The sequence below is a fragment of the Lygodium microphyllum genome, chromosome 3 (assembly GCF_053477565.2).
Source record: "Lygodium microphyllum isolate KBCC chromosome 3, Lygodium_microphyllum_v1.1.10, whole genome shotgun sequence".
In the NCBI taxonomy this organism is placed as follows: domain Eukaryota; kingdom Viridiplantae; phylum Streptophyta; class Polypodiopsida; order Schizaeales; family Lygodiaceae; genus Lygodium; species Lygodium microphyllum.
In genome coordinates this window covers 56194043-56217064 of record NC_141137.1, presented here as the reverse complement: position 1 = coordinate 56217064, position 23022 = coordinate 56194043, and the positions used below count along the sequence as shown (strand labels likewise).

General features: G+C 41.2%; 1 protein-coding gene across 5 annotated transcripts in view; it reads right to left on the bottom strand.

Annotated features, from left to right (window-relative positions):
• Positions 1-11003: 11003 nt before the first annotated feature.
• LOC148038366 (Transducin family protein / WD-40 repeat family protein) overlaps positions 11004-23022 on the bottom strand; it is a 184495-nt gene continuing 172476 nt past the window's right edge. For 4 of the 5 annotated variants that reach the window (XM_087671160.1, XM_087671145.1, XM_087671152.1 and 1 more), the window contains 10 exons: positions 21439-21630; positions 21130-21339; positions 20952-21044; positions 20584-20822; positions 20071-20511; positions 17552-17632; positions 17387-17472; positions 16485-17294; positions 16246-16408; positions 11004-12354 (listed from right to left, as the gene is read on the bottom strand). In XM_087671160.1, coding sequence (XP_087527286.1) covers positions 12285-12354; positions 16246-16408; positions 16485-17294; positions 17387-17472; positions 17552-17632; positions 20071-20511; positions 20584-20822; positions 20952-21044; positions 21130-21339; positions 21439-21630 — 2385 coding nt within the window. In that variant the 3' untranslated portion in view covers positions 11004-12284. The remainder of the gene's footprint in view (positions 12355-16245; positions 16409-16484; positions 17295-17386; positions 17473-17551; positions 17633-20070; positions 20512-20583; positions 20823-20951; positions 21045-21129; positions 21340-21438; positions 21631-23022) is intronic. The other variant, XM_087671136.1, reaches the window with a different exon arrangement.

Below are 23022 nucleotides of genomic sequence, written 5' to 3'. Positions count from 1 at the left end.
TAGATTGGCCCGTTAAGGTGCTAGGGTCTCCGTTTTTCGAGTACAGGCTTCTGGTTGCTCTTCTGCAAGGGAGCCTCCATGCTTGCGTAGGGCCATTACTGCCCGAGGGTCTAAGTTAGAGGGCCTGATAAGCTTCTCGCTCAAGTCCTGGCCGTTCTAGCGGATTCTAGGGTCTGCGCTGCTTCTTCTTGTTCACTCGGGGGTGGATCACAGGTCCTACGATTGGATATCCGTTCTCAACGCGTCAAGTCGCTGGGGAGTGCTCAAGCACTGTTCCCCTGTCCCTTGGTCGTGACTCCTATGTCGGGAACTGCCTACAAGGCGTTCGCTATGTTTTCCTGGAGCGGGTTGCACTTCCAGTCGGTCGCGGGAGTCAATTTTTGATGTTTTCTTTTTTCTGCCTTAGGGTGTGTCCGATTTACCAGTGGTCTGATTCTCAGAATCGAACCAGGTGGGTCCAATTTTGAGCTGTCGGATTCTCAGAATCAGACAGTCCGATTCTCAGAATCGGACAGGGGTCGTGTCCGATTTTCGAAAATTGGACAAGTGGTCCGATTGCTGACTTGTCCTAATCCATGGGTCCGATTCTACGAATTGGACAGGGTGGGTCCGAGTGGTCCGAGTCCAAGTGTCCGAGTTCGATCGGACAGGATGGTCCAAGTGGTCCGATTTCCAAAATTGGATGGGTTGGTTCGAGTGGTTCGATCGGACAGGATGGTCCGATCAGACGGTTGTTCGAGCGTCCGATTCTCAGAATCGGACACTGGAACGGGTGTCCGATTTCGCCGACCCGAACGCACTTTTGAGCATGAAATCGTCAAAAATCTTAAGGTATTGATTATTACAAGCTACAAGATTCAACAGGAATGATGCTGGAGTGATGGGAAAGAGATCTATTTATCTGGGGATCGCCGATAGCAACGTAACTCCTCGCACTGATTGATCGAAATGGGTCACCCAAGCTCTCTCTCTCTCTCTCTCTCTCTCTCTCTCTCTCTCTCAAGTAAGTCAGAATGCAAATGAGCTCTTCTCCCCTTACCCCAGCCTTACATAGCATTGCCCAACCACTCTCTAACCTTAGAGCCTTTGCCCGTTGTGATTTCCCCCGCAAAAACACGATTTTTGCCTTCTTTTTCTTATTGCAACCAGATTTACAAGAGAAAAAACCCTACCCTTTCAGTTTCGAATCTTAATCCTATCCTACCTAATGCTAACGAAAAATCACAAAACCAAGTATAATTTGTATTTACCTAATCAAGCACTCATCAAAAAACTCAAAATACTTACTTGTTCCAACTATTAAACCTCCTAAATCTCCTATCTATCTCAAGTACTGTTTCGGGCAAAGGCCCTACTCCTATGCTCGATATGAGACGCACAAGTGCTCAAGCTTGAATGAGTTGGTCTCGGTCAACCGCCAAGACCCACGGACCACTTATTGCTTCAAGCGTTTCAAGCGAGCTCTAATGGCTATCTCTCACCTAGCCGACGTGTCGTCGATCCTACAAGTGTAGTGAGCTTACCTCGATGCCAATGCGAGTAGCCTCCTCTCTTGCACACCTCGGTAGCTCCACGATTCTCGATGTTAGCTCAAGCATCCTCAATCCTCCTCCATCTCCAAGCTCCATCCTCCATAGCCGTGCGCGCAAGAGAAGAGAAGAGAAGATGGTGAAGAGCTTCACCCTCTTGATCCCTCACTCCCACACACTCACTCCCTCACACTCTCACTCTCCCTCTCTCAAGAGCACACACAAGCAAGAAGGAGAGAAGAAGAGAAGAAGATGAAGACTCCTTTTGCCACACACCAAAGAATGAGCTTCTTATTCACTTTTCAACTTTATATACAAAACCCTAAATCCCTTTTGGGCGGTCATCCCCTTTTCCCCTTTTTTAAATGGCCGGCCGTAGCCTAGGCCCTTTTTCCCATTGTCCTTCTATCTTCCTAGCTTCCTTTCCATCGCCCGTCTACATTTACAAATTGCACGGGTGAGAGCCCGGCACTCCTTGAATTAAACCATGATGCGCTTGCGCTCTTTTACAATAATTTGACTTGCGCTTTTCCTTGTGCGCCTTTGTTTTCCATTTCTCTTTGCCTTGGCCTTTGTCTTTGTCTTCTGTTTTAGCTTTCCAGATTTTTCACCGCCTGGCACTCTTTTACAAGATTTCAGGGTGCGCCTTTCCCCTTTTGCATTTGCCTTGGACTTTTAAGGTTGCCCTTGCGCTTTTGTCTTTTCCCCCTCTTCTTTCTTCAGTCGAGCTACCTTTTTTTTGCCTTTGCCATGTGTTTTTTGATTTCCTTTTGCTTTCTTTGTGTTGGGGTTAACACTTGGCATTGAGCTACCTTTGATGTACTTGGGCTTTGGTAAGTTGCTTTGATTACTCACTTACAAGCATTCAAGGTTCATTGGATACTTATTGCTTTTGGATGTAGATTTGATGTGCTTGGGCCTCCCGATGCTTTGATATATATGTCTTGAACTATATTTGCTCACTTATCATTCCAGATTAACTTCCAATGGGAGATGCTTTTATTTACTTGGTAGAGCTTGGTTCTTTGAGAGAGTGGGATTCTATGCTCTCATATATACTGCTTGATGTAGTTACTTCCACTTGTAGTTTGATTTGATTCCATATGCTTTAGACACTAGTACTTACCTTTGTCAATAGTTTGTTAGTGATATATACATGCATACTGGTTATGTACTGATTATCATTGCTCTTTACTCAATTGGTTGTGCATTTAGCAGATCTTTGCAGTTACTCATGAGATCTTTTATATGCATGATGTATTTGTTTATGGGATGTATGGTTTACTAACACTTTGAGTCTATGACAGTCTTTGGTACTAGTGGTCAATGCATATTCATTGCTAGTTGAATTTCATATATCTCAGTTGCTACCCGAATATCCTTGGCAATGGGAGATTGTTATTTTATCTATTTACCCACAGTTGGATTAACATACACTACTACATTTATTATAGTAGTGATGTGATATTGTATTCAATATTCTTTTGGATAGTAGAGAGTTTGTTTTGACACTCTTTTGATTGCAATTTGTGGACAACTATACCCTCATTTGTTCTCGCCCTTTTGCTTGCCCTTTTGGATCAGTTTTGGGGCTATTTTGCTATAATTACAACAACACATACTCTTATCATTTGCAATCCTTTGCAATCATTATGGCATGTACTTTGGGTGCATCAAAACTAATAGTGCTATTTTCAAGATTCAAAGGCTCGATGGCAACAACTTATCCAAAATGACCATGTAGCCCAAAACTTCCATGTGCATGCTGCCCATGTACCTCTTGCATTACATGTTGCCCAAAATTTGCATTAGGCCCTTGCTGGCCATTCCCATGAGTGTGCATATAGCTTCCATTACGGGGGAGTTGTGGTCCCAAGGATAGGCTTGAAGGCTTCGTAATGGGGGAGGGAAGGAATGGGTTCATCATGTCAAGTGGAGGGCTCACCCATCTCACAAGTGCTATGGGGAACGCCATGGGTGCCACCAAAACCTTGTGGGCTACGCCCAGTCTCCAAGGGGGGATGTGGTTGTCTATCTTGGCCATCATCTCGGAATGACGATGATCTTAGCGGGTTTCCATCTCCCTATGGCATTGTTCCAACTCTCGATGTCATTCGGCATAACGGGTCTCATGTTGGCATAGAGTATGGTTGAGCATAGAGAAGCGGTCCATCTCGGGGGACACCCTCTTCAAACATGTCTTCATGATCCTCTTGGGCTGAGATAGGATCATTCATTGAGGCATGGGAGTCCCTTATTTCACGACGCTGGAAGTCCTCTTGGGCCTTTGCTTTACCCTTGTGGCTTGCCATCCCAAGTGTAGTCCACCAGACCCCTTGTTATAGAAATGGCAATATCTTGAGCTAGAAAGCTCCGATTGCCAAAATTTTTGATTCAAATTAAAGCTCTCAATCTCCTCTACGAGACTATGTAAAAATATCTCTGACAGTAAATGATCAGGGCTTTTCTATAATTGATTTTTGTGGGCTGACTGTGTAGGACTGCTGTCTCTCCCATAGTACCTCTGAGTCTTGATGCTAAAGAAGTAGGTTAAGAAATTGAAGTTAGAGGGCATAAAGCTAGAGCTTTATGATGTAGAGGATTGGAAAGAGCTTGATGAGCTCTGCAAGTCCACTATTATTTTGTCATTATCAAAACATGTGTACTTCAATGTCATTGAGATTGAGGGCAGTGTTTATACATTATGAAAAAATATTTGTGATATTTATGACAAGTAGAGTCATGCATCTCAGTTGCATTGGTTGAAAATGCTGCTGGACCTTTGCGTAAAGGAGGGTACACCTATGTCTACTCATTTGAATGATTTCCACTCTATTTTCAGCCAACTTGTTTCGTAGGACATCAAGTTTGAGGATAGTGTAAAGTTTTTGTTCTTAGTTATCACACTACCTTAATCATGGGATACTTTTCGTATTGCTATAAGTGCTAATACCCTTGCGGGTGGTTTAAAATGTAGGGATATAGAGAGTGCTCTATTGATAGAAGAAGTAAATAGAAAGAATATTAATGTAGCATGCACTTCTCATGTATTGACTCTTAGAGACACAAATGGTGGAAATGGCAATAATAACTCTAGTAGAGGCTCACAGTCGAATAAGGGAAAGTCTCACCCTCATGGGCAATCTCATAGTAAGTTCTACGATCATAAGTCCTCTTTAAAATGTCATTATTGTGGGCAGAAAGGTCACATTATATCGGAATGCCATAAAATGCACAACAATAGGTGTAGTGAGAAAGGCAAGGGGGAAATATAGGAAAATGCAAAGTCCACTAACATTGTACTCAAGTCAAGTGTGAAAATAGAGGAGATAAATGCATTGGAGCACAATTCTGATGACTATATTTTTACAACTTCACCTCTTGATGCCACTTGATTAACCAATGCACAGTGTTTGCTTACTCTCAGTGTTGGCTTCTTAATTCAAGGGCTTTTTTTTCATGTTGCCCCACATTGGCATTAGTTTCATAGCTCTTGTATTGTTATAGTTTAGTTAGAGTGGGAGATGACAATACATTGGATATCATTGGCATGTGTGATGTTTGAAGTTTTGTACTGATGTTCTATTTGTGCTTCATGATGTACATCATGTCCCACTTTGATAAAAAGCCTTATTTTAGTTGGATAGTTGGATGATGACAAGTACCATGTGTCCTTTGGTGATTCTTCGTGGAAGATCACCCATGGCAGTTTTATTTTTGCTAGAGGTGCTAAGGTTGGTAGCCTTTACCCTTTATTTGTTTCTAGGTTTGTTGACCATGTATTAGTTGTGACTAAACTTTTGTATGTATCTTTATGGCATTGTCATCTTGGGCACGTCTTTGAAAGGAATGAAAGTATTGAACCATTTTTATTATCTCTAGCCCTTGGATTATTTTTGTTTTGATTCATAGACTTGTAAATTGCATAAGAAGTTTGATTCTATGGGTGTAGGCGAGCCTTAGGCTCTTGTGCATTTTGATGTTTGTGGTCCCATGATAATTTTTTGCATTAGGTTTGGACCTATCCTATTAAGCAAAATCAAATGTTTTGTCTATGTTTCAATGCTTTCTTGCTATGATTGAGATCTAATTTGGATATAGGCTAAAATGCTTATGGTTTGAAAATGGGGGTGAATATGCATCTAAGTTTTTTAAGTAGCTATGTGATGAGAGGGGTATTACACATTATTTGATTGCCCCATATACCTCACCCTAGAATGGTATTGCAGAGTGCATGAACATGACTATGCAGAAAAGAGTCCATAATATGCTTAGTCAGGTAAGCTTATTGCAACACTTTTGGACTGAGGAAGTTACTACTGATGTGCATCACATTAATAGATCCCCATGCATTTCTCTTGGTGATAGAGTTGTAGAGGAGGTATGGTTTAGAAAGCCTCCCTCATGTGTACACTTGTGAGTCTTTGGATGTGAGGCTTTCTACTATATTTCCAAAGACAAGTGCAATGAGTTGGACGATCTAAAGTTTGTCAAATGCATCTTTGTTTGTTATGGGGATGCAGGTGATGTGGGCTATCATGTATGGGATTCGTAGGCTTAGAAGGTCATCTGCCATTATACTTTTTTTTTACAAGAATAAAATGCATATGAGATTAGAGTAGGTGATTGAGATAATGCAGGGCGATCTTTTAAGAGGAGTCTCCTATTATCCTATAGCTAGTCCCAATGAGACAATATGCTATAATTATTGATGATGTAGTGGCCTAGGATCCGCATGTTATGCAAGATCATGATGTTGGACAACGAGGGCGGGTCATATAAGCCCCATGACTAGTTTTGAGATGCTTTGCTAGAGCTTCATGTCCTCTTGATTTTGCTATGAGTCCTCTAAGGATCATGTCATGGTGACAAACTTTGCTGAGCCACTTACCTATGAGAAGGCTATGTGTAGAGGTGATTGTATTTTCGTAGTGATATGAATCTGTTGCTATACACAATGAAGAAGGACCTTGATGGTATCTTAGTTATCTTGGTGCTTAATGTTGATGATATACTTATACCTGGGAATGCTCATGTGGAGTTGGATGCTTTAACACTTAGCTCAAAAAGAGCTTTGAGATGAAGAACATGGGATAGGCCTCACATATACTTGGTATGGGCATTATGCGTAATCACTCTAAGGAACTTCTCTACTTATCCCAAAAGGAGTACATTCATAGAGAGTACTTGAGTGATTCTATATACAAGATGGTAAGCTTTTAGCCGTCTTTTACCTTCTTATGTGAAGGTTTGTTAGGCAAATTTTCTCCTGTTAGATGATAAGAGGGTCGAGATGGCTAAGGTTTCGTATACATTCATAGTGGATAGTTTGATGTACGCCATGATAGTCACTTGTCGTGATATAGCATTTGTAGTGGGAGTCGTGGCATGTTATATGGCTACACCTGGTAGGCAACATTGGGATAGTATGAAGGGTATCATGAGATACCTTAAAAGGCACTTCAAATATGTGCATTTGCTATGGTAGCTATTATATAGGAGTTGTGGGTTATACTAATCGAGATAATGCAAGACATACAGATAGTAGAAAGTTCACATCTCAGTATGTCTTTACATATGTTGGAGGTGCTATTTCTTAGATGTCCAATGTGCATAAATGCGCAAACTTATCTATAACTGAGACTCAGTATATTGCACCCAATTGAGGCTTGCAAGAAGGCCCTATGGTTAGGCCATTTAGTTGCAAATCTTGGTATGCCTATGACTTCTACATTGCATTTGGATTCAATGAGTGCCGCTCAGTTGGTGGCTTGTAATCCAATCTTCCATGCAAAGACAAAGCACATTGAGATACACTATCACTTCATCAAAGAGGTGGTAGAAGACAAGTCCATTGAGCTTGTCAAGATATCTATAGATACAAATCCTGTAGATCTGCTCATTAAAAGTCTCCTAATGGAACAATATGCCTTTCTAAGGAGGTTGATGGGCATAGGATATGACATCTTGATGGGCAAAGGATGAGATGATGTCTCTCATTCTATTGTACTCTATAATGCTGTATTTTGTCTCCTTTTTTCTTTTACTCCTCATCAAGGCACATTCACCTTTAAGTGGGAGGTTGTTGGGGAGTTAAAGATGCATATACCTAGCCACCTACATTTACTTGTATATAGACCCACACACCTATACACTATAGGTGGCAGGTACCCATCATTCTCACTTTATTCTTTATTGCTTTAGTGACAAATAGAATAAGGGAGGGCATGTCACACATTGTGATTGTTGGAGTTTCCACACATTGGCCTCTCTTCTTCTTGCTTGAACCCCCATAGCTTTTGCATCTTCTTACTTTCACTCATGCCTCCACCTTTCATATAACGTATCCAATATTGCAAAAATTAGGTGACCCTCTACCTTGGAATGTGTATACATCACCTCAAATGCAATAAAATGATTGTTAATAATGTAATAACATTGGAAAAAACTAGAGTTACATGTTGCAATTAGCCTCCCGTATAGCAGAGAACAAGTTGTAGGAATAGACATTAGGGGAGAAGGGCCCAATTTTTCTACGATGTGATGAAGGGTAGGAGTGGCTTTTAGGTTTATGGCAAAACCTATGACTACAGGGTATGGACCTGACATAGAACATACCACTTTTTTGCCATGTATAAGAGCAAGTGTTAAGAAAAACACAACTTTCTATTGTAATGAACGGTTCTTGGAAATGGGGGAGGTGTTGAATATTGTTACACTAGTAAACATGTCACATGTCCAACTCTATCACTATAAACATAGGTCAACATTATAATGTTCTCCACACAACATTGTTCACCTTCCTCAAAAGCTTCAACGGAGAGGAAGTACACATGGATACAATGATGAGCATGGATGTTTTGTTTGGATTGTGGATAATGAATAGAGAATGAGCTCATGAATGAAGCAAAATACAAAAGGTCCCTAGGGTAAGACTCCCAAACACAAAAATGCAAAACAACAACTAAAGGGGACATGAACTAGCTAATAGAGACACTAACAAGAATTGGTTGATCAACAAAGAAAAGATGTGGCCAACTTAAACTCATGCAATAAATGTAGACATAATTAAAGTGTTGTGTTGAAAAAAAGGCCTAGGTTGACAATAAGGAAAAGAGGGCATTAAACATAGGCCATCAAACTTTGGCTATGCCCAAATTTGGAGTTGGAGATGGCACACTCTTGATGTGAAGCACTTCATTACCATTAGGACCAATGCAATAGATGTGTAAAGTACATCAAGGTTTGTACACCAAAGCCCCATATGGTTGGATCTTTTCAAGTGGCAATTGGATTGAAGATCCATTACAATTGTAGGTCTCTAATCCCATTGTTAGCACCATAGCTATTGTGATAAGTCATTACCATTCTAAAGATGTATCACATTATCATCACAATCATTATCATCATGAACAAACATGCCACGAAAATATCACCATAATTATGATGGACAATGAATGCTAGATAAAGATGAAAAAATGGAAAAGGTTGAGGAAAGCATACCAAGGATTCATACACCTTTAGAAAAGAGGTGACCTTTTTCATGAGAATTTAGCCAAAAGTGAGATTGAGTGCACTATAGTCCACTTTTGCCAAGTTCTCCTCGTGTGAAGGATAGAGAATACAAACCCTAATAAATTCTAGTAGTCACGATTATTGATTCCCTATACATTTTTGATAATTGATCTCAAGATTGGATTTAAGACATGAGGACAAAGGGAGTAATATTGGCTTCCATCAACTACAAACTATTGCGTTTTCCAAGTGTAGAACCCTTTCGTTCAGAACTTGTGTGTCATAAATGGCCAAGGGACAAAATAGGAGATAATTGGTTGCACCTGTAAGGATTGTGGAACAGTTGGTAAAAGGATTATGACCTGTTTTTAATCCAAGATAGAGATAAATATAAAAGAATGAGAAATCAAGAGGAAAAGTGGGAGTAAGGCTCTAGGGAAGGAGAAAGATAAGAGAGATGAAGAGCAGAAGAGTGGAAGAGAGAAAGTCAAATAACACTTTAGAGCTTAAGGTGTGCATGGAAGTCATTTGAGTGTGAGTAATAGGAGCATGCAAGCCATCAAAGTGTGTGAGTTGACATTGCTAGCCATCTTGATCCCTTACCCAATGCAAATAAGAGAAAGGCATACTTGGCTTGCATTAAGTTATCCTCCTCCTAGATTAAGCCTTTGAATGAAAGTTGAGGAAAGACATGAGTTTTAGGGTAAGGGTTTATTGTGAGGAAGCCTCATTGAGGTGACACCAAACTCATTAAGATTTCTCAATAATATGTACATGTGAGTATGACAAAAGCAATGCCTCCACAATAGGAAAGATCTCCATGCAATCATATTTGTAGCATAAATAATAGACTATTTGATTTAACAACATTGCCAACTATCAAAGTGTCCCCACAAGAAAACACAAACCCCCCTCCCCCCCTCAAAAACCACCACCAAAGATAAGAACAGTAAAAAGTTGATCCCCTTTCATTATCATCATTATAATAACCATCATGATCATGATCATTATTGACTATCATTGCATTATCTTCACAACAAGCACATGCCAACTACTACATTACATAGCCATTGTAAATGCAAGTGTTCACTTCCATGATGATGATGATGATATTCATCATTGTCATTGCAATTATTGAGTTATCATGGCAAGTAAATATGTCAATTTAAAAGTGTAGCCTAATATTTAAACATCCATAATTCTAGGTTAGCCTTCCTTTCAAAGATGGAGGTGGTCATACTTGCACAAGGCCATCAACCAATGCTCTCGATGTGAGCTAGGTTCTCCCAATAATAATGTTTTTTCTATTCAGGTAATATTTAAGTCAACTTGGTATTTTAAACCAAAAGATAACACAACAATGTCGTATTGGGAAGTGTGAAAATCTGGGAACTATTAATGAATAAAAATACCACTTTTAATACTTGTGAAATATATATTCTTCTCGCAAAACAAAAAGTAGAGATTAATCCAACATCAAACATTATAATTTCAACTACTTAATTTTCCCATCCACGAATTTAGATTTTATTATGAACAATTGCTTTTACTTTTTCTGCATGTCAAAAGTATAATTTGTTTCCAATTATTCTTTTTAAGCATTTCAAATTTCATCCATGTAGTCAGGTTTTAGTATGAATAATGGCCATCTTTTTGCTTTATGTGAGGTTCCTTTTGTTTGCAAACATCCAAACAATATGTACATCTGTTTATAACCTTCACTCATCTAAGTGTGTCATATACAAGGTTGCTTGTTGAGAGTTCAATGTAGGTCATTCATTTGAAAATGTTATACACAAGGTTGTTTGTTGACAATACTTTACATGCAAATTTTGTTAAGAACACACAATCTGAAACAACTAAAAGATGCATAGCAAAGGCAAGTACCACAAAAAATGCTAACCTAAAATTTGCATCCAAGGCATGTAGAATGCTCAATAAACATTGGCTCGATTTCCCTGCAAATTAACCATTGAACTAATGTGGAAAGCCTAGGGTGATCACTTTTCAAAATTGCATCCTGTCTATTAATTGATGTCATAGTTTGGGATGCTTTTATATGGATCCTTGGACACAAAAAGGTTGCATTCTTACAAACAAATATTGTACATAGATATCTTTACAAAAAAAGAATGTCTTGATGCATCCAAGATTAAAATGTATACAGTGGGTTTGTACACAAGGGCTTGAATGCATTGATATATGTATTTTCATGATGGGGGAGTAACTAACCTGCCTCAGCTTCAGGTAGGAAAGTGGTAACTTGGAAATCTGAGGCGATATATGCGTGCCAAGTGCGTATAGATGCCAAACCTACAAACGTATTTGTCCCAAAGATTTTCCATTAATATACAAAGAGCAGCCATGCAATTGACCACTTGGGACAACCTTCAACAATTTGCACAAATCGGCGTTTGATAGTCTTCTCGCATATGCAAACAGACGAAAACAAATTAGGGGTAATCGTTGTTCTCCTTGTAGACCTGTTAGCAATGTAGGGGCCAAGCAGTTGTTTTGGTGTGATACTGAATCATGCCATAAGGCATAATTCCTTCAACAAAAACTGGAAGGCTTGATCCACTCGAAGCCTTCCCAGCAGTGGCAAGCAAAGATCTGCCAAGCACTAACTCAATTATGTAATCCAAGGAAGATCTTAGCCACAGAGCTCTCTCAGCACACAGGATCCAGGGAGTTTTTAAGTTTGTCTTGCTAAAATGCAATATCATTGGTCCTCATTGATGGCACAGGATTAATGGGAGTTGTCAGGAAAGATCCAGAATTTTTTGAGTTGTCTCATCATGATGCAGTACCATCTACCCTCGTTGATGGAACAGGATTAACGGGAGCTGTCAGGCAGGACCCAGGCAGCTTTAAGTTTGTCCCATCATGATGCAATACCATCGGCCCATTGATTGCACAGGATTAATGGGAGTTGTCACGTCAAAAAGACAGCCATCCAGGTCCAATAAAAGGCTTAATGAGATTCCCTCCCTCGGCATATGTTATCTCAAAAGAGAATGAGGGAGCATTAGTTGGGTTGTGTGAGTTGTGTGTGTGATATAATGGTTTCTTTGCAGAGCCTTCTGTTTCCCTCATTGGCATCAGCACCACAACATTGTTTTAAGAGGATATGAATGCCACAATGCTTCTCCATCCTCCCATCTTTGTGCTGGCAAAATAGAAAGGCCCAAGACCCCTACAGTACAGCCGAGATGGAAATACAGGTAGTCCTTGTTAGCCTTAATCATCCTCTTCTACATCAATGATTTGTAATCCCCGGCCAACAACTGCAACACGGTAATGTAACCTGCTTCAATAGTTCAAGAACAGGGAAAACTTGAGAATGATACATTTTTGAGCTGAGCTGCAGAGTGACATGACAAGGAGAACTAACAGCTGAACCAATTCATGGAACACAAGCCACTCCGCTGCTGTAGAAGTGATTTTCAAAATTGGATCTACTTACCTACACCCATCTGATGCATGCATTTTAAAAGTTCCCTTTGAACCACTTTTACCAATGAGATCTAATCTAATAGAACTTTTCAGCATCAAATAAAGCTTTATGCTTAACAGACTCAAGAGTCAAAAAACATACAATACTGCTCATCAATGTAACTTGTCACCTAAAATAAATAAAACACATATAGAAAGGGTGCCTTCAAAATCGACTGTTTTCAAAGCTGTATTGCACACACCTACATTCTTAGCTTGTTATGCCTTTGTTTTCTTAGGATAATGCCTTAACTGGATGGGCCTTCATTCCTAAAGACTATGGTCGGGGACTAAATAAATCCAATCCTTTTATTTCCAACTCTATCCGTTAGATGTGCTTCAATTTTGTCATTAACAATAGCCTATGTGCAGAACCTGGACATATTGAATCAGGCTGCAACCCCCTGTAGGCCATGCTTCGAATTTGGATATTAGTGTTAACCGTGTGATCAGGCCTTCTGAAGACTTTTTTAAAGCAATTGTTCCATGGTTAGGCATCTATTGAAAAAGGCAGTTGGCCTGAAGGTGTCAGTGAACTTTCAGCTATTAAGGAGGCTTATGAAAAAGATCCTTGATGTCAGTTGTAAGAGACAATTCCACCCTTGAGCAAAAGGCCTTGGGATATCTCAGCATGAAAACCAAAAGAGGTGTCCGCCATGACGTTGACACTCCTTGGTCACTCTCCTCAGGCTCTGGGGTTGGGGGGTGAGTTAGATGTCCCATTTTTATTCTGAGCTTTGTATTTGTTTGCTCTCAATGTTGCTGTTTTGCAGGGTGATCAAAGGAGGGCCTAATAGTGGTATTGGAGCCACAGCTTGCTAAAGTGGAGCCAATGTAACGAAGGAGCATCCATGATGAGAAATTCCATTCGTATGTTTCCAAAACATCCCATAGCTCCACCCTCGTGATATGAGTCATTTGGAAAGGAATGGTGAGGTGGTCTCATGGTGGATGAAGCAGATGTTGGGTACTTGGTAGCAGCTTAATGTAATTGGTAATCTTTCCAGAGAATGCTGAGCTGAAGCAGGTGCAAGGGCCTTTTTGATGGATAGCTACATGACTGCCATGCAGGTTGTTTGAAGCTTGCAGTGGGTTGCCTGCATTGAGGTGAGGGGCTGATAGGCTCAACCACTGAGCACAGGTCTATATGTTAGCAACTATGTAAGAGCCCTTTGACCTACATAAGGTATGTGAACATGTACCTGTGTGCTGCCCACTCTTGGAAGATTATCCAGGCTAGAGGTGAAGACAGGTACCTTCAGAAAGACTAGCATTAAACTGGGGCTTGGATGCAACTCAAAGGTTAAGCAGTTGGCAACCTGGATAAGCTGGTTTTCACCTCATGAGAAGTAGGAGAGCCAGGTGCACATTTTTGTAATAAGTTGTACTCAAATTGCTAGGTGCACCTTTTTCTTGTAGGTTGTACTAAAATTTCATAATTTTGGTCTCACAGGTCATAAAGGCCTTTATTTGATCCCCTTTGTTGGGTTATTCTGTTGGTTAACCAGGTGCTTTTAGTGACTATATGGTTCATCACCTCTGCACATGACTTCCCCAAATATGTGATGGTGTCAGCAGCCAAGAAACTCGTGCAGAAGACCTGCACTGAACCAAAAAGTAGCCTGCCACTGCATTTGTCTGCAGTCCCAGCCTCTGTTTAAGAGAGTTAAGAGCCTGCCACTGAATTGGTCTGCAGCCTCTGTTTAAGAGAAGGTAACAATCTCTTGAGGTTACGATTCAACCACATTTAGGGACAAAGTAATAATTTCATTTAGAGGGAGATTCTCTTTGGAAGTGGTTTGTTTCAGCTAAAGACTTCAAGGCCTTTTTGGAGCCGCGATTATGATAGAGACAGTTACAGATGGAGTGTCTTAGGAGTGGAAATTAGAACATTTCTCATGAGTTGGTCTCTTCTCTAGATGCAGTTCCTCAGGATTGGAGGCCCGACACTAATGTTTCTCACACCTAGATTGGTCTCTTCTGTAAAGGAAGCATCTCATGGCTATGCATTGATGCCCTTTGATCCATGATCTGGAATCCCTTGGCATTTGAATTGTCATTTAATGCAATTGTTGCCCCTATTGTCCTAGACGCTAAGTGACACTAGGTGATACTAGGGTTAGGGTTTCCTATGACGGTTAAGCCGTTTAGGGTGAGCTTTTATGATAAAAAGACACTTTGTGCATCATTAGCACAAAACTGTTGCACTATCTTTTATTATCTATCAATTAATCATGCAATTACTTCACATTTGGGCCAACAGGATTATCATTAATTATTGGTAGTGACTATACGGACCTTGTTTCAATTGTTCATCAAAGTTGCTTCTAGATTTAAAATTAAATTTGGTCATGGATAATGGACCATGATGCATGTGAAATGTGATGTTATGCTGAATGTTCATTTGTATTGTCTAGAATCATGAATGATTGTAAATATGTGTTTGATACATTAAATGAGTCGTATCCAATAAATACATACAGAGTTACCTAGTTTTTTCCCATCTTGATTGAAACCTGTTCGTAATGTTTTAGGAAACTTGTATGAAACCTGTGGAAACTGTTTTATACTTCCCGTTTCGAAGACCCTTAGCAACTATGGTGAAAGGTTTCAAGGGTGAAATGTTTCTTGGTTACCTTGCTTCGAAGGCAAAGATAACAAGGCCTCAGTGGTGCCAAACTTATGGTAGTTAATGACAGAGGGAGTTTCTCTTACTGGAGGATAGATACACACCTCTCAGACCTAGATAGCTCTCTTATCCAGAGGGGGGCATTCTACTAGGGGCAATAGTGACTGGCATAGACGGCGCTTTTACTTTCATGGTGGAGGATGATGGCCAACCTCAGAGAAAGGACTTTTGATACCTGACTCAGTTATGATAGGGCTCCACTAGCATGTGAGATGTGGATAGTTAGAGAAGACCCAAGGCATTGAATATGGGACTCTTCTAGAGCTCAGCAGGTGTGGAGGAGAGTGTTCATGATGTCCTTTCATGCTGCAGTTGAGACTTAACCTGGGGACTTGACTTGGGGAGCAGTAGCTTGGCTCACGGCCACACAAAGGCCTAGCATGTGGACATAAGGATTTTCAAGGGAGTCACTCATTTCTTATTGTTGGCTAGTACTCCCCTGGGGTGGGATTTCCACTCCAGACTACTTTTAGACAGAGTGGATTTAGAGGCATTGTCATAGATGGGAGCTGATTGTTAGCATCATTGCTTGGTTCATTTGGACTGCGAGGTTTAGCCATGCTATTAACCTTTAGCATGTCTCCAGTGCAGGGAGTCTCTCTAGGCTCTGGACAGAAACTATCCAAACTCTCCAAGAAGATGGGAGGGGCTGCAGGGTGACTCTGAGTAGGTAAGGAGGAGGAGAGGATGTAGGGTGACTTTGAGTGTATGACAAGGAGAGATGCTTCTATGTGGACATGGGACATTGGCAGCTTCTTTCACCTAGCACCACACAGTCTGGCATTATAGCCCACCAGATTGGTTGTTCATTTAACCATTGTTTCTATGATGTACTTAGCAGCCTCTTACATTGTTTCTTTGTACTTTATATTTGACCTCAGGGAGGTTTCTCCTTTCAGGTGTCATTAACAAGATTCTTTTTTCTTTGGGGAGAAAGAAAAAACAGAAAATGGATCTGTCCAGGCAGCAACAGGAAAAAAGTGTTACTGATCAATTGAATCTGCATTCGTGTCTAACCGTTTAAAGCATTCCACATGCAGAGCTGCAGGTTCAGGCACATTTATCACAGAGTGACAACGCTCTGACAGGTAAACCCTTTTATTTGATGTATTAATGAGCCAGCATCTTAGCCGTTGATCAAGGCCAGTGCTGAAAACGAACTCTCCATCAGTCCAGACACCTGCAAGGTAAAAGTGTGTTGAAGAAAAATGATTGGAAGACAGTTTCATTCAAATTTCAAAGAAAGGTATTCTCACCTTTTACAGCAGAGCTATGAGCAGATAAAACCTTGTTTTTATGGTTACAAACTAGCTTGGGCCTGCCACTACAGCTTTGAATTACTGCAAAACTTGCAACATGAAGTGCTTGATCATCACCCCCACTTACCACAATCCACATAGAACCTTTTTTATCATTGGCTTCTGTCCTTTTGAGAGTGCTAACTGATATAGAATTAACACCAGACTGGTGTGCTGCAGAAACTACAACTTCTGGCATCAGAACCTTTATCGGGTGTTCTTTGCCTGAATAGGGCTTTTGTGATGTGTAAAGATTCCCATAATTAGCAGTTTTGGCCAAAGACAGGTCTTTAACCATATGATCAGTTTCTACTGTATCCAGTACAGTTTGCACAAAATTTTCAGTGAATAGAGTCAATGATTCACAATCAACATCAGAACAAGTCCTGCAATTATCATATCTATGTGAGTCACTAAGAGTGACAGACTGGCTTTGTCCCTTGAATTCCTCCATTCCTCTTGTAATATGGTTTATCTGTGATTCATCTGAAGAACTTGAATTTTGCGACACAGTAGCCCCTTGAACCTCCCTTGTTTCCTCCTCTGGAACATGCATATGGCTAACTTGAGAATTCATTTGCATGGAAGATGACCTCCACCGTTGACGCCCACCTTGACTACCACGGCCAGTTGGAGGACGCCGCAATATCCCGTATTCATTTCCAATGTGTGTGTGAATAAAATCCATGACAACTCGTGTAACATCCCATATTGCTATAGTTCCATCCGTTGCTCCGCTAACAACCAGATACATGTTTGAGTAATACCCTGCACAAAAATAAGGACATGTGCACCTTGTCATGGAGGTGTCTGGCAATAATCTCAAAGTTTTAACACCAAATGCTAATTTCATTGATCACCTATGCTTGAACTGCAGTTAGGAACAACAAGATGCTCCAAGGTTAGCACAGGGACTCTGTGATAATCAAGAAGAGCTATATCCACCCTGAAATAGAATGGGGACCAAAATATCAGCATAACAATTGAATCGCCTTGACATGGAAAAATCTGAATCAGCTAATTACCACTGTCCAGAAGATATCTGACATCCTTGAAGTGAAACGGTTGCATTTGAACATGCCGTTACTGCAAAGCATGTTACTGCCCTGCTCAAACTTAAGAGGTTAGGGATTATTACACAGTAGACCAAATCATACTGAACTCTCAGTGAATAGCAATTGCACCCTAGTTCAGCTTATGAGTCACATTACTACCAGCTTACTTAAAACCTGTACTTCCCATGGATCTGATAGAAAAGAAATGAACTTACATGCACCATGCATTGACACTGCATAATCAGGACTACCAGCTATCTCTTACTTACAAACTTAAGCTGTCAGTTTACTAACTTCTTGCTCAACCCAACCCACTCTTTTCTGGCCCTTGATCACTTCAACTGAGCCTTAGTTAGGCCATCCACTGAGTGCATCCTAAATTATCTGAAGATAAGACTGTCACTACAACCTGAGTTTCTCATTCCAAGCTGCTTCTAGCTCTTGTAACTTGTCAAGTTTTCACGTTAAGCCATGCAGGCCCATGCACTTCCTAAAAGCAGCTGGAAGTTCTGAATACAACATCCATTCATTTCCACAGCCAACATGAATTTCAATGAACTAGCCCTGTCTGTACAGCATCATACCTAGAGAAATGACGATACTATGTATTCTCCACCTTGCATGCTGCAAGCCCACACCTATCAGATGTGTATTGGGGTCATGAGACATGCCATCTCCAATCATCAACAAGCAGTGACAGATATAGATGTGTATCGAGCACGAGCAGATGACCTTCATCCTAGGTTAGGCACTTTTGTTTGCCTATGATGCATGTGGACTAAATGCTGTGAGCATTTATTATCATGTGCTGGTTAGAAAAGCAACCTGCCGAATCATTTTCTTTGCTCATAAAAAATTGTTATCTGTGTTGCCTATGAAAGAGATGCATTATGTGGACTAAATGCTGTGAGCATTTATTATCATGTGCTGGTTAGAAAAGCAACCTGCCGAATCATTTTCTTTGCTCATAAAAAATTGTTATCTGTGTTGCCTATGAAAGAGATGCATTTACATTTCGCATACTCAGAGGTGTTATTTGGATGTGTGGAAGGAAAGGTTTCAAGCTTTCCTTCATAGTTTCTTCATACGTTTTGCATAGGTGTACCCATACATTTATGGAAGATGGAATCAATACGGTTGACTAACCATGGCTGAACAGTACGTGGCCTGAATCTTTTTACACTTCCACAAAATAAGATATGGGAATTTTATTTATAACTTCAATTCTCAGCTACTTAAGCATTCCAAAAGTATGTCTTAAACCATAGAATAGATTAGGGATCCACCAACAATGAAAGATTGGACAGCTCCTGAATGTCCACGAGCAGCAAAACACAGATGAGTATCATGAAGCTGGCAGCTGCAGGCTGATAAGATGGATGCTGGGCGGCCAGGCAGCAATAAAACACAATGGTATTTGATGAAGACTGCTGTAGAAGACCTCTCATCAGCTGGGAAGCTTTAGGGAACAGCAAACCAGCTGTATCTGGAGTGGAAACAGGTTGCCTGGCTTATGATGACTCTCAGACAGCTGAGGCAGCACTCATAGATCCACCAACTGAGATGTCCTCTAGGATGGGGTGTGAGCAGCAATTGAGTGCAAGATTTTTGAGGGTAGCTGGTTGGAATGAGGGAATCAGGATGCACAAACACTAGTCTCATATTTATAAAGGATTGGGGGTGCGCAGGGCATTTGTCCTATTGTCAAAATCAAGTCATTTATTTTTGGTAATTTTGCATTAATTGCTTTTTTGGGGCTGTTTACAGGAGACTAATAGACATTAATGCATCATAATTATGACACAGTGCAAATCCTAATATTAGTCACTCAACATCCCAGACTAAGGTGGCAAGGAAAACCATTACCAACACAGATCTGAGGCTGGATGAGATATTATCCATCTGAGTTCAAAGCAAGATTCTTGTCAAGCTTGTGGCCAACTCCGAAGGAAAAAACCTAGAATTACTTGAGATGGCTCTTCACCACAACCTTCTGCAATCATTTGGGATGACTGCACCAGGGTATTAGTGGCCAATAACTTAGCCAGCACTTTCTGTTCAATGGGAAGTTTTGGATGCATACATCGTCAGGTCAGTGAAATGCAGAAGAGAAACCTACCATTTCACTGACAAATGTCATCCTGGTGCGAAGAACGGGTGTGATTACTAGCAACTCATTGGCAGCCATTCAGGTACCTATGCGACTGGAGTGGCTGCCGCCAGCTATTGGACTCTCAGCTGTTAAAGGGAGCTTAATGGGTTGCACAGTTCACTCTCTTGGGTGTGTCACTTGAGGTTGTTAGCATCAATCAATCTTGCACCTTCTTCTGCTCCACCTTGTATTTACCTCAAGTTCTATTTATTCTTTCACATCCTAGGCACCAATATCATTGAGCTACTGTGGGAAGGTTTTATTCAATGTAAGAGAGTCCACCTGTTGCACAAGATACATGCATCACACTGAATAGGAATAAGGCAGGCATCCAAACCTTGTTTTTTTACATTGAACAGAAAATGCAGTCACAGCCAAAAATCTGTGATCATCTTCTTCCAACTGTGTTGATATTTCTCTATGCCTTTCTATATTCTCGTCTGTGAGTGATTCTGCATAGATCTTAGACTTCATCAACATAGACCTTTGATGGTGAAGCCTTGTATTTAGCCATTGAGAAGTTATAGTCACAGTTGATTTTCCTTTGCCAAGTTCCTCCTCCCATTCAAGAAGCCAACATGTCATAACTTCCTTAGCACCCACTGAGATAAGGATATACTGTGAATCTTTTTCCAATAACTCTTGATCCATTCTCTTAGGATGTTCTGTACACCAAAAATGTCCACTGACCAAACTTATGGCTCTCACTGCAGATCCACCAACATGTTCTCCCAGGAGTACTGACAGGTCAAAGCATTCAAGAGCCTCCTGGTTTAATCTGCACAGATAGGTCTGTTAATCCCTTGAGACACAAACCAGCGCACATCAAAGCACACAAAACTAGTAGTACCTAAGAATCCGAACAGCTCCATCCTCAGAACCTGTTGCCACCCAACTCAAAGAAGGAATGTCATCCTGCCCACTTGTAGTTGAAATAAGTTGTACTGTATGTAGTTCTCTTCCATGAAATTGTGGCTGAAGCATCACAGATGATATGTATAATCTGCAGTTCGCCATTAGCAGCATTGATGCAGTGGATGTGTCAGATGAACACATGAACCATCTTCTATGCACATGGATCACTCGATCCTGCAAAGTTTCAGAATGTCAAAAAGGCTAAATATCACCATCACAACACAACGGCATTTCTCAAAAACATAAGAACACAAGCTGCTAAAAACAACTGTACTTAAAGCCTCTACTGCAGAAAGTCACAACCTTTACAAAAACAAAGCAGTGTTGAACCTCAGGAAACTCTCCTAACACATATGAATGCGGTCTCCGCCAGCCACCACAGGGGACTCGCACAACCTGAACAATTCAAACATCAGTTAAAGATAATAGGCAACTAGCTAAAGCCACCTTCATCTGGCACAAGTCGCTAAAAGAAACTTGCCTCAGAGTTACTCTGCAGGTCCCACACAATGAAATCAACTGCTGTAAACCCAGCCACTATCATTCTTGTAGGAGATCTACTACCAATTCCATCATAACTAGCACATCTTTCAATTACAGTGAGTGCTGGAACTTTGTCAACAGACTGACAGATGAGGCTGCCTATAGCCTTCTCAAGAAGAAGGTTGCAAACATACCCATCCCTACCTGTCTGTAAATATAAAACATTTAAGAGTGAGTATTTCAACAATATTACACAAGAAGCCTACTTCCAACGACTTTAGAAATGAACAGGTTTAAGGCTACTCACTGAGCAAACTTTGACACGCTGTCTCTTCTCAGTCTTCCTAATACTAATGCTTGCGACTGAGGAGATACCATGAGCACCTTTGAAAGTAACCAGTGGCAAAAACTCTGGACGGCCGCTTGAAGCATCCAAGCTCACGAGAGAAGAGAAAGGAAAAATTACAATGTTTCCACGTTGGTCTCCACACACAAGAATCTGCCAGTACATTTTCACCAAGACGCTTACATTACCGTACATCCACACAAGAATTTGGAGGTCATGAAAAGTTAAATCACAAAATGGACCCCAATTATCTGTCTGCAATTTTAGTGTGGTGAGTTTGTGATGGGATGTGTTCTTCAAACTTAAAAAGTGGCATTGAGAAGGACAAAAACAAGTAAAGTTCATATTCTTTGACAGCATTCTTAACAATTCTTACCTGCAGCCAAAGCAAGACTACCACACAGTGATACCGCATAAGTAATTGATGAGGCAGTACTTCCAAGCACATGTTCACGAGCCAGGCATTTAGTTAGGATGCCATTGTCAAGGAATTTCAGCAAGCAAACATGTTATGGTTGAGCTCAGTTGCTGAATATTGATGAGCTCACCTAATTAATGAGCTGATGGCGCCTGCCAACACCTGCCTTGCCTGAGGACACCTGACATCTCATGCCCACCCCTTTGCTTCCTTCCCTGCAACAATGCCTCCCTGCTCCACCAGCCATGACCCCCTCCCTCCACCAGCTGCACCTCCTGTTCCTCTCCAGCACAGTGCCACGCCTCTCCCTCCTCCCCTGTGACCTAATGCCACCCACTCCTACATTGCTGCCTCCTTCGTTGCACAGTGCTGCCCCTTCTCATGCTCCCTGATGCATCCCCCCCCCCCCCACCCCACCCAAAAAAAAAAGGGAGATTCCTCAGCCTCCTCCTATGTCCCTTCACCCTAGGGATTGGAACCACCACAATAGGGGCCTGAACAAGATGCTAAGAATATTTCATCACCATAGACAGGGAACGAGTGAGACTCGCAAGATTGCAGCCGGCCCACCACCATCACCATGGAGTGTAGTGTTTCCTTTGCCCTAGATACAAAGCCTGCCCTTAGGGATAAAGTGACTACCCTCGAGGCATCATTTCTGGCTTGCAGATTGGTTGGAGACCCCCCCGGCTAGAATTGAGTGGTACCCCTAGGGAAGGAGTGCTTTAGGATCCAGTTCAACTCACTCGAGTAAATGAAGGTGGCGCTCACCACTACTCCACTGACCTTCAGGTCTTCAGTGGCATACTTTGATAGATGGGTTGAAGGCCAATACTATTCTACACTTGGGGATGGCACTACCATCACCATCTCCTTTCTAGGCCTCCATTAGTACTTTTTTTTTGCAAGTAAAAAATGTGGCTGATTATATTACTCAAAAAAACTGATTACAACGGAGTGCTCATGCTCAACAGACTAGCTGGATCTGATGCAAAATCACAAATACATAATGTATACAAGCCTCTCAAGGCAGTCTGGGGGGGATGGGGGGGGGGGGAAGGGGGGGGGGGGTATATATCGCCAACTGGGGCTGCCTGCCTGCATCACGAAAAATAGTTCCTGGCCAC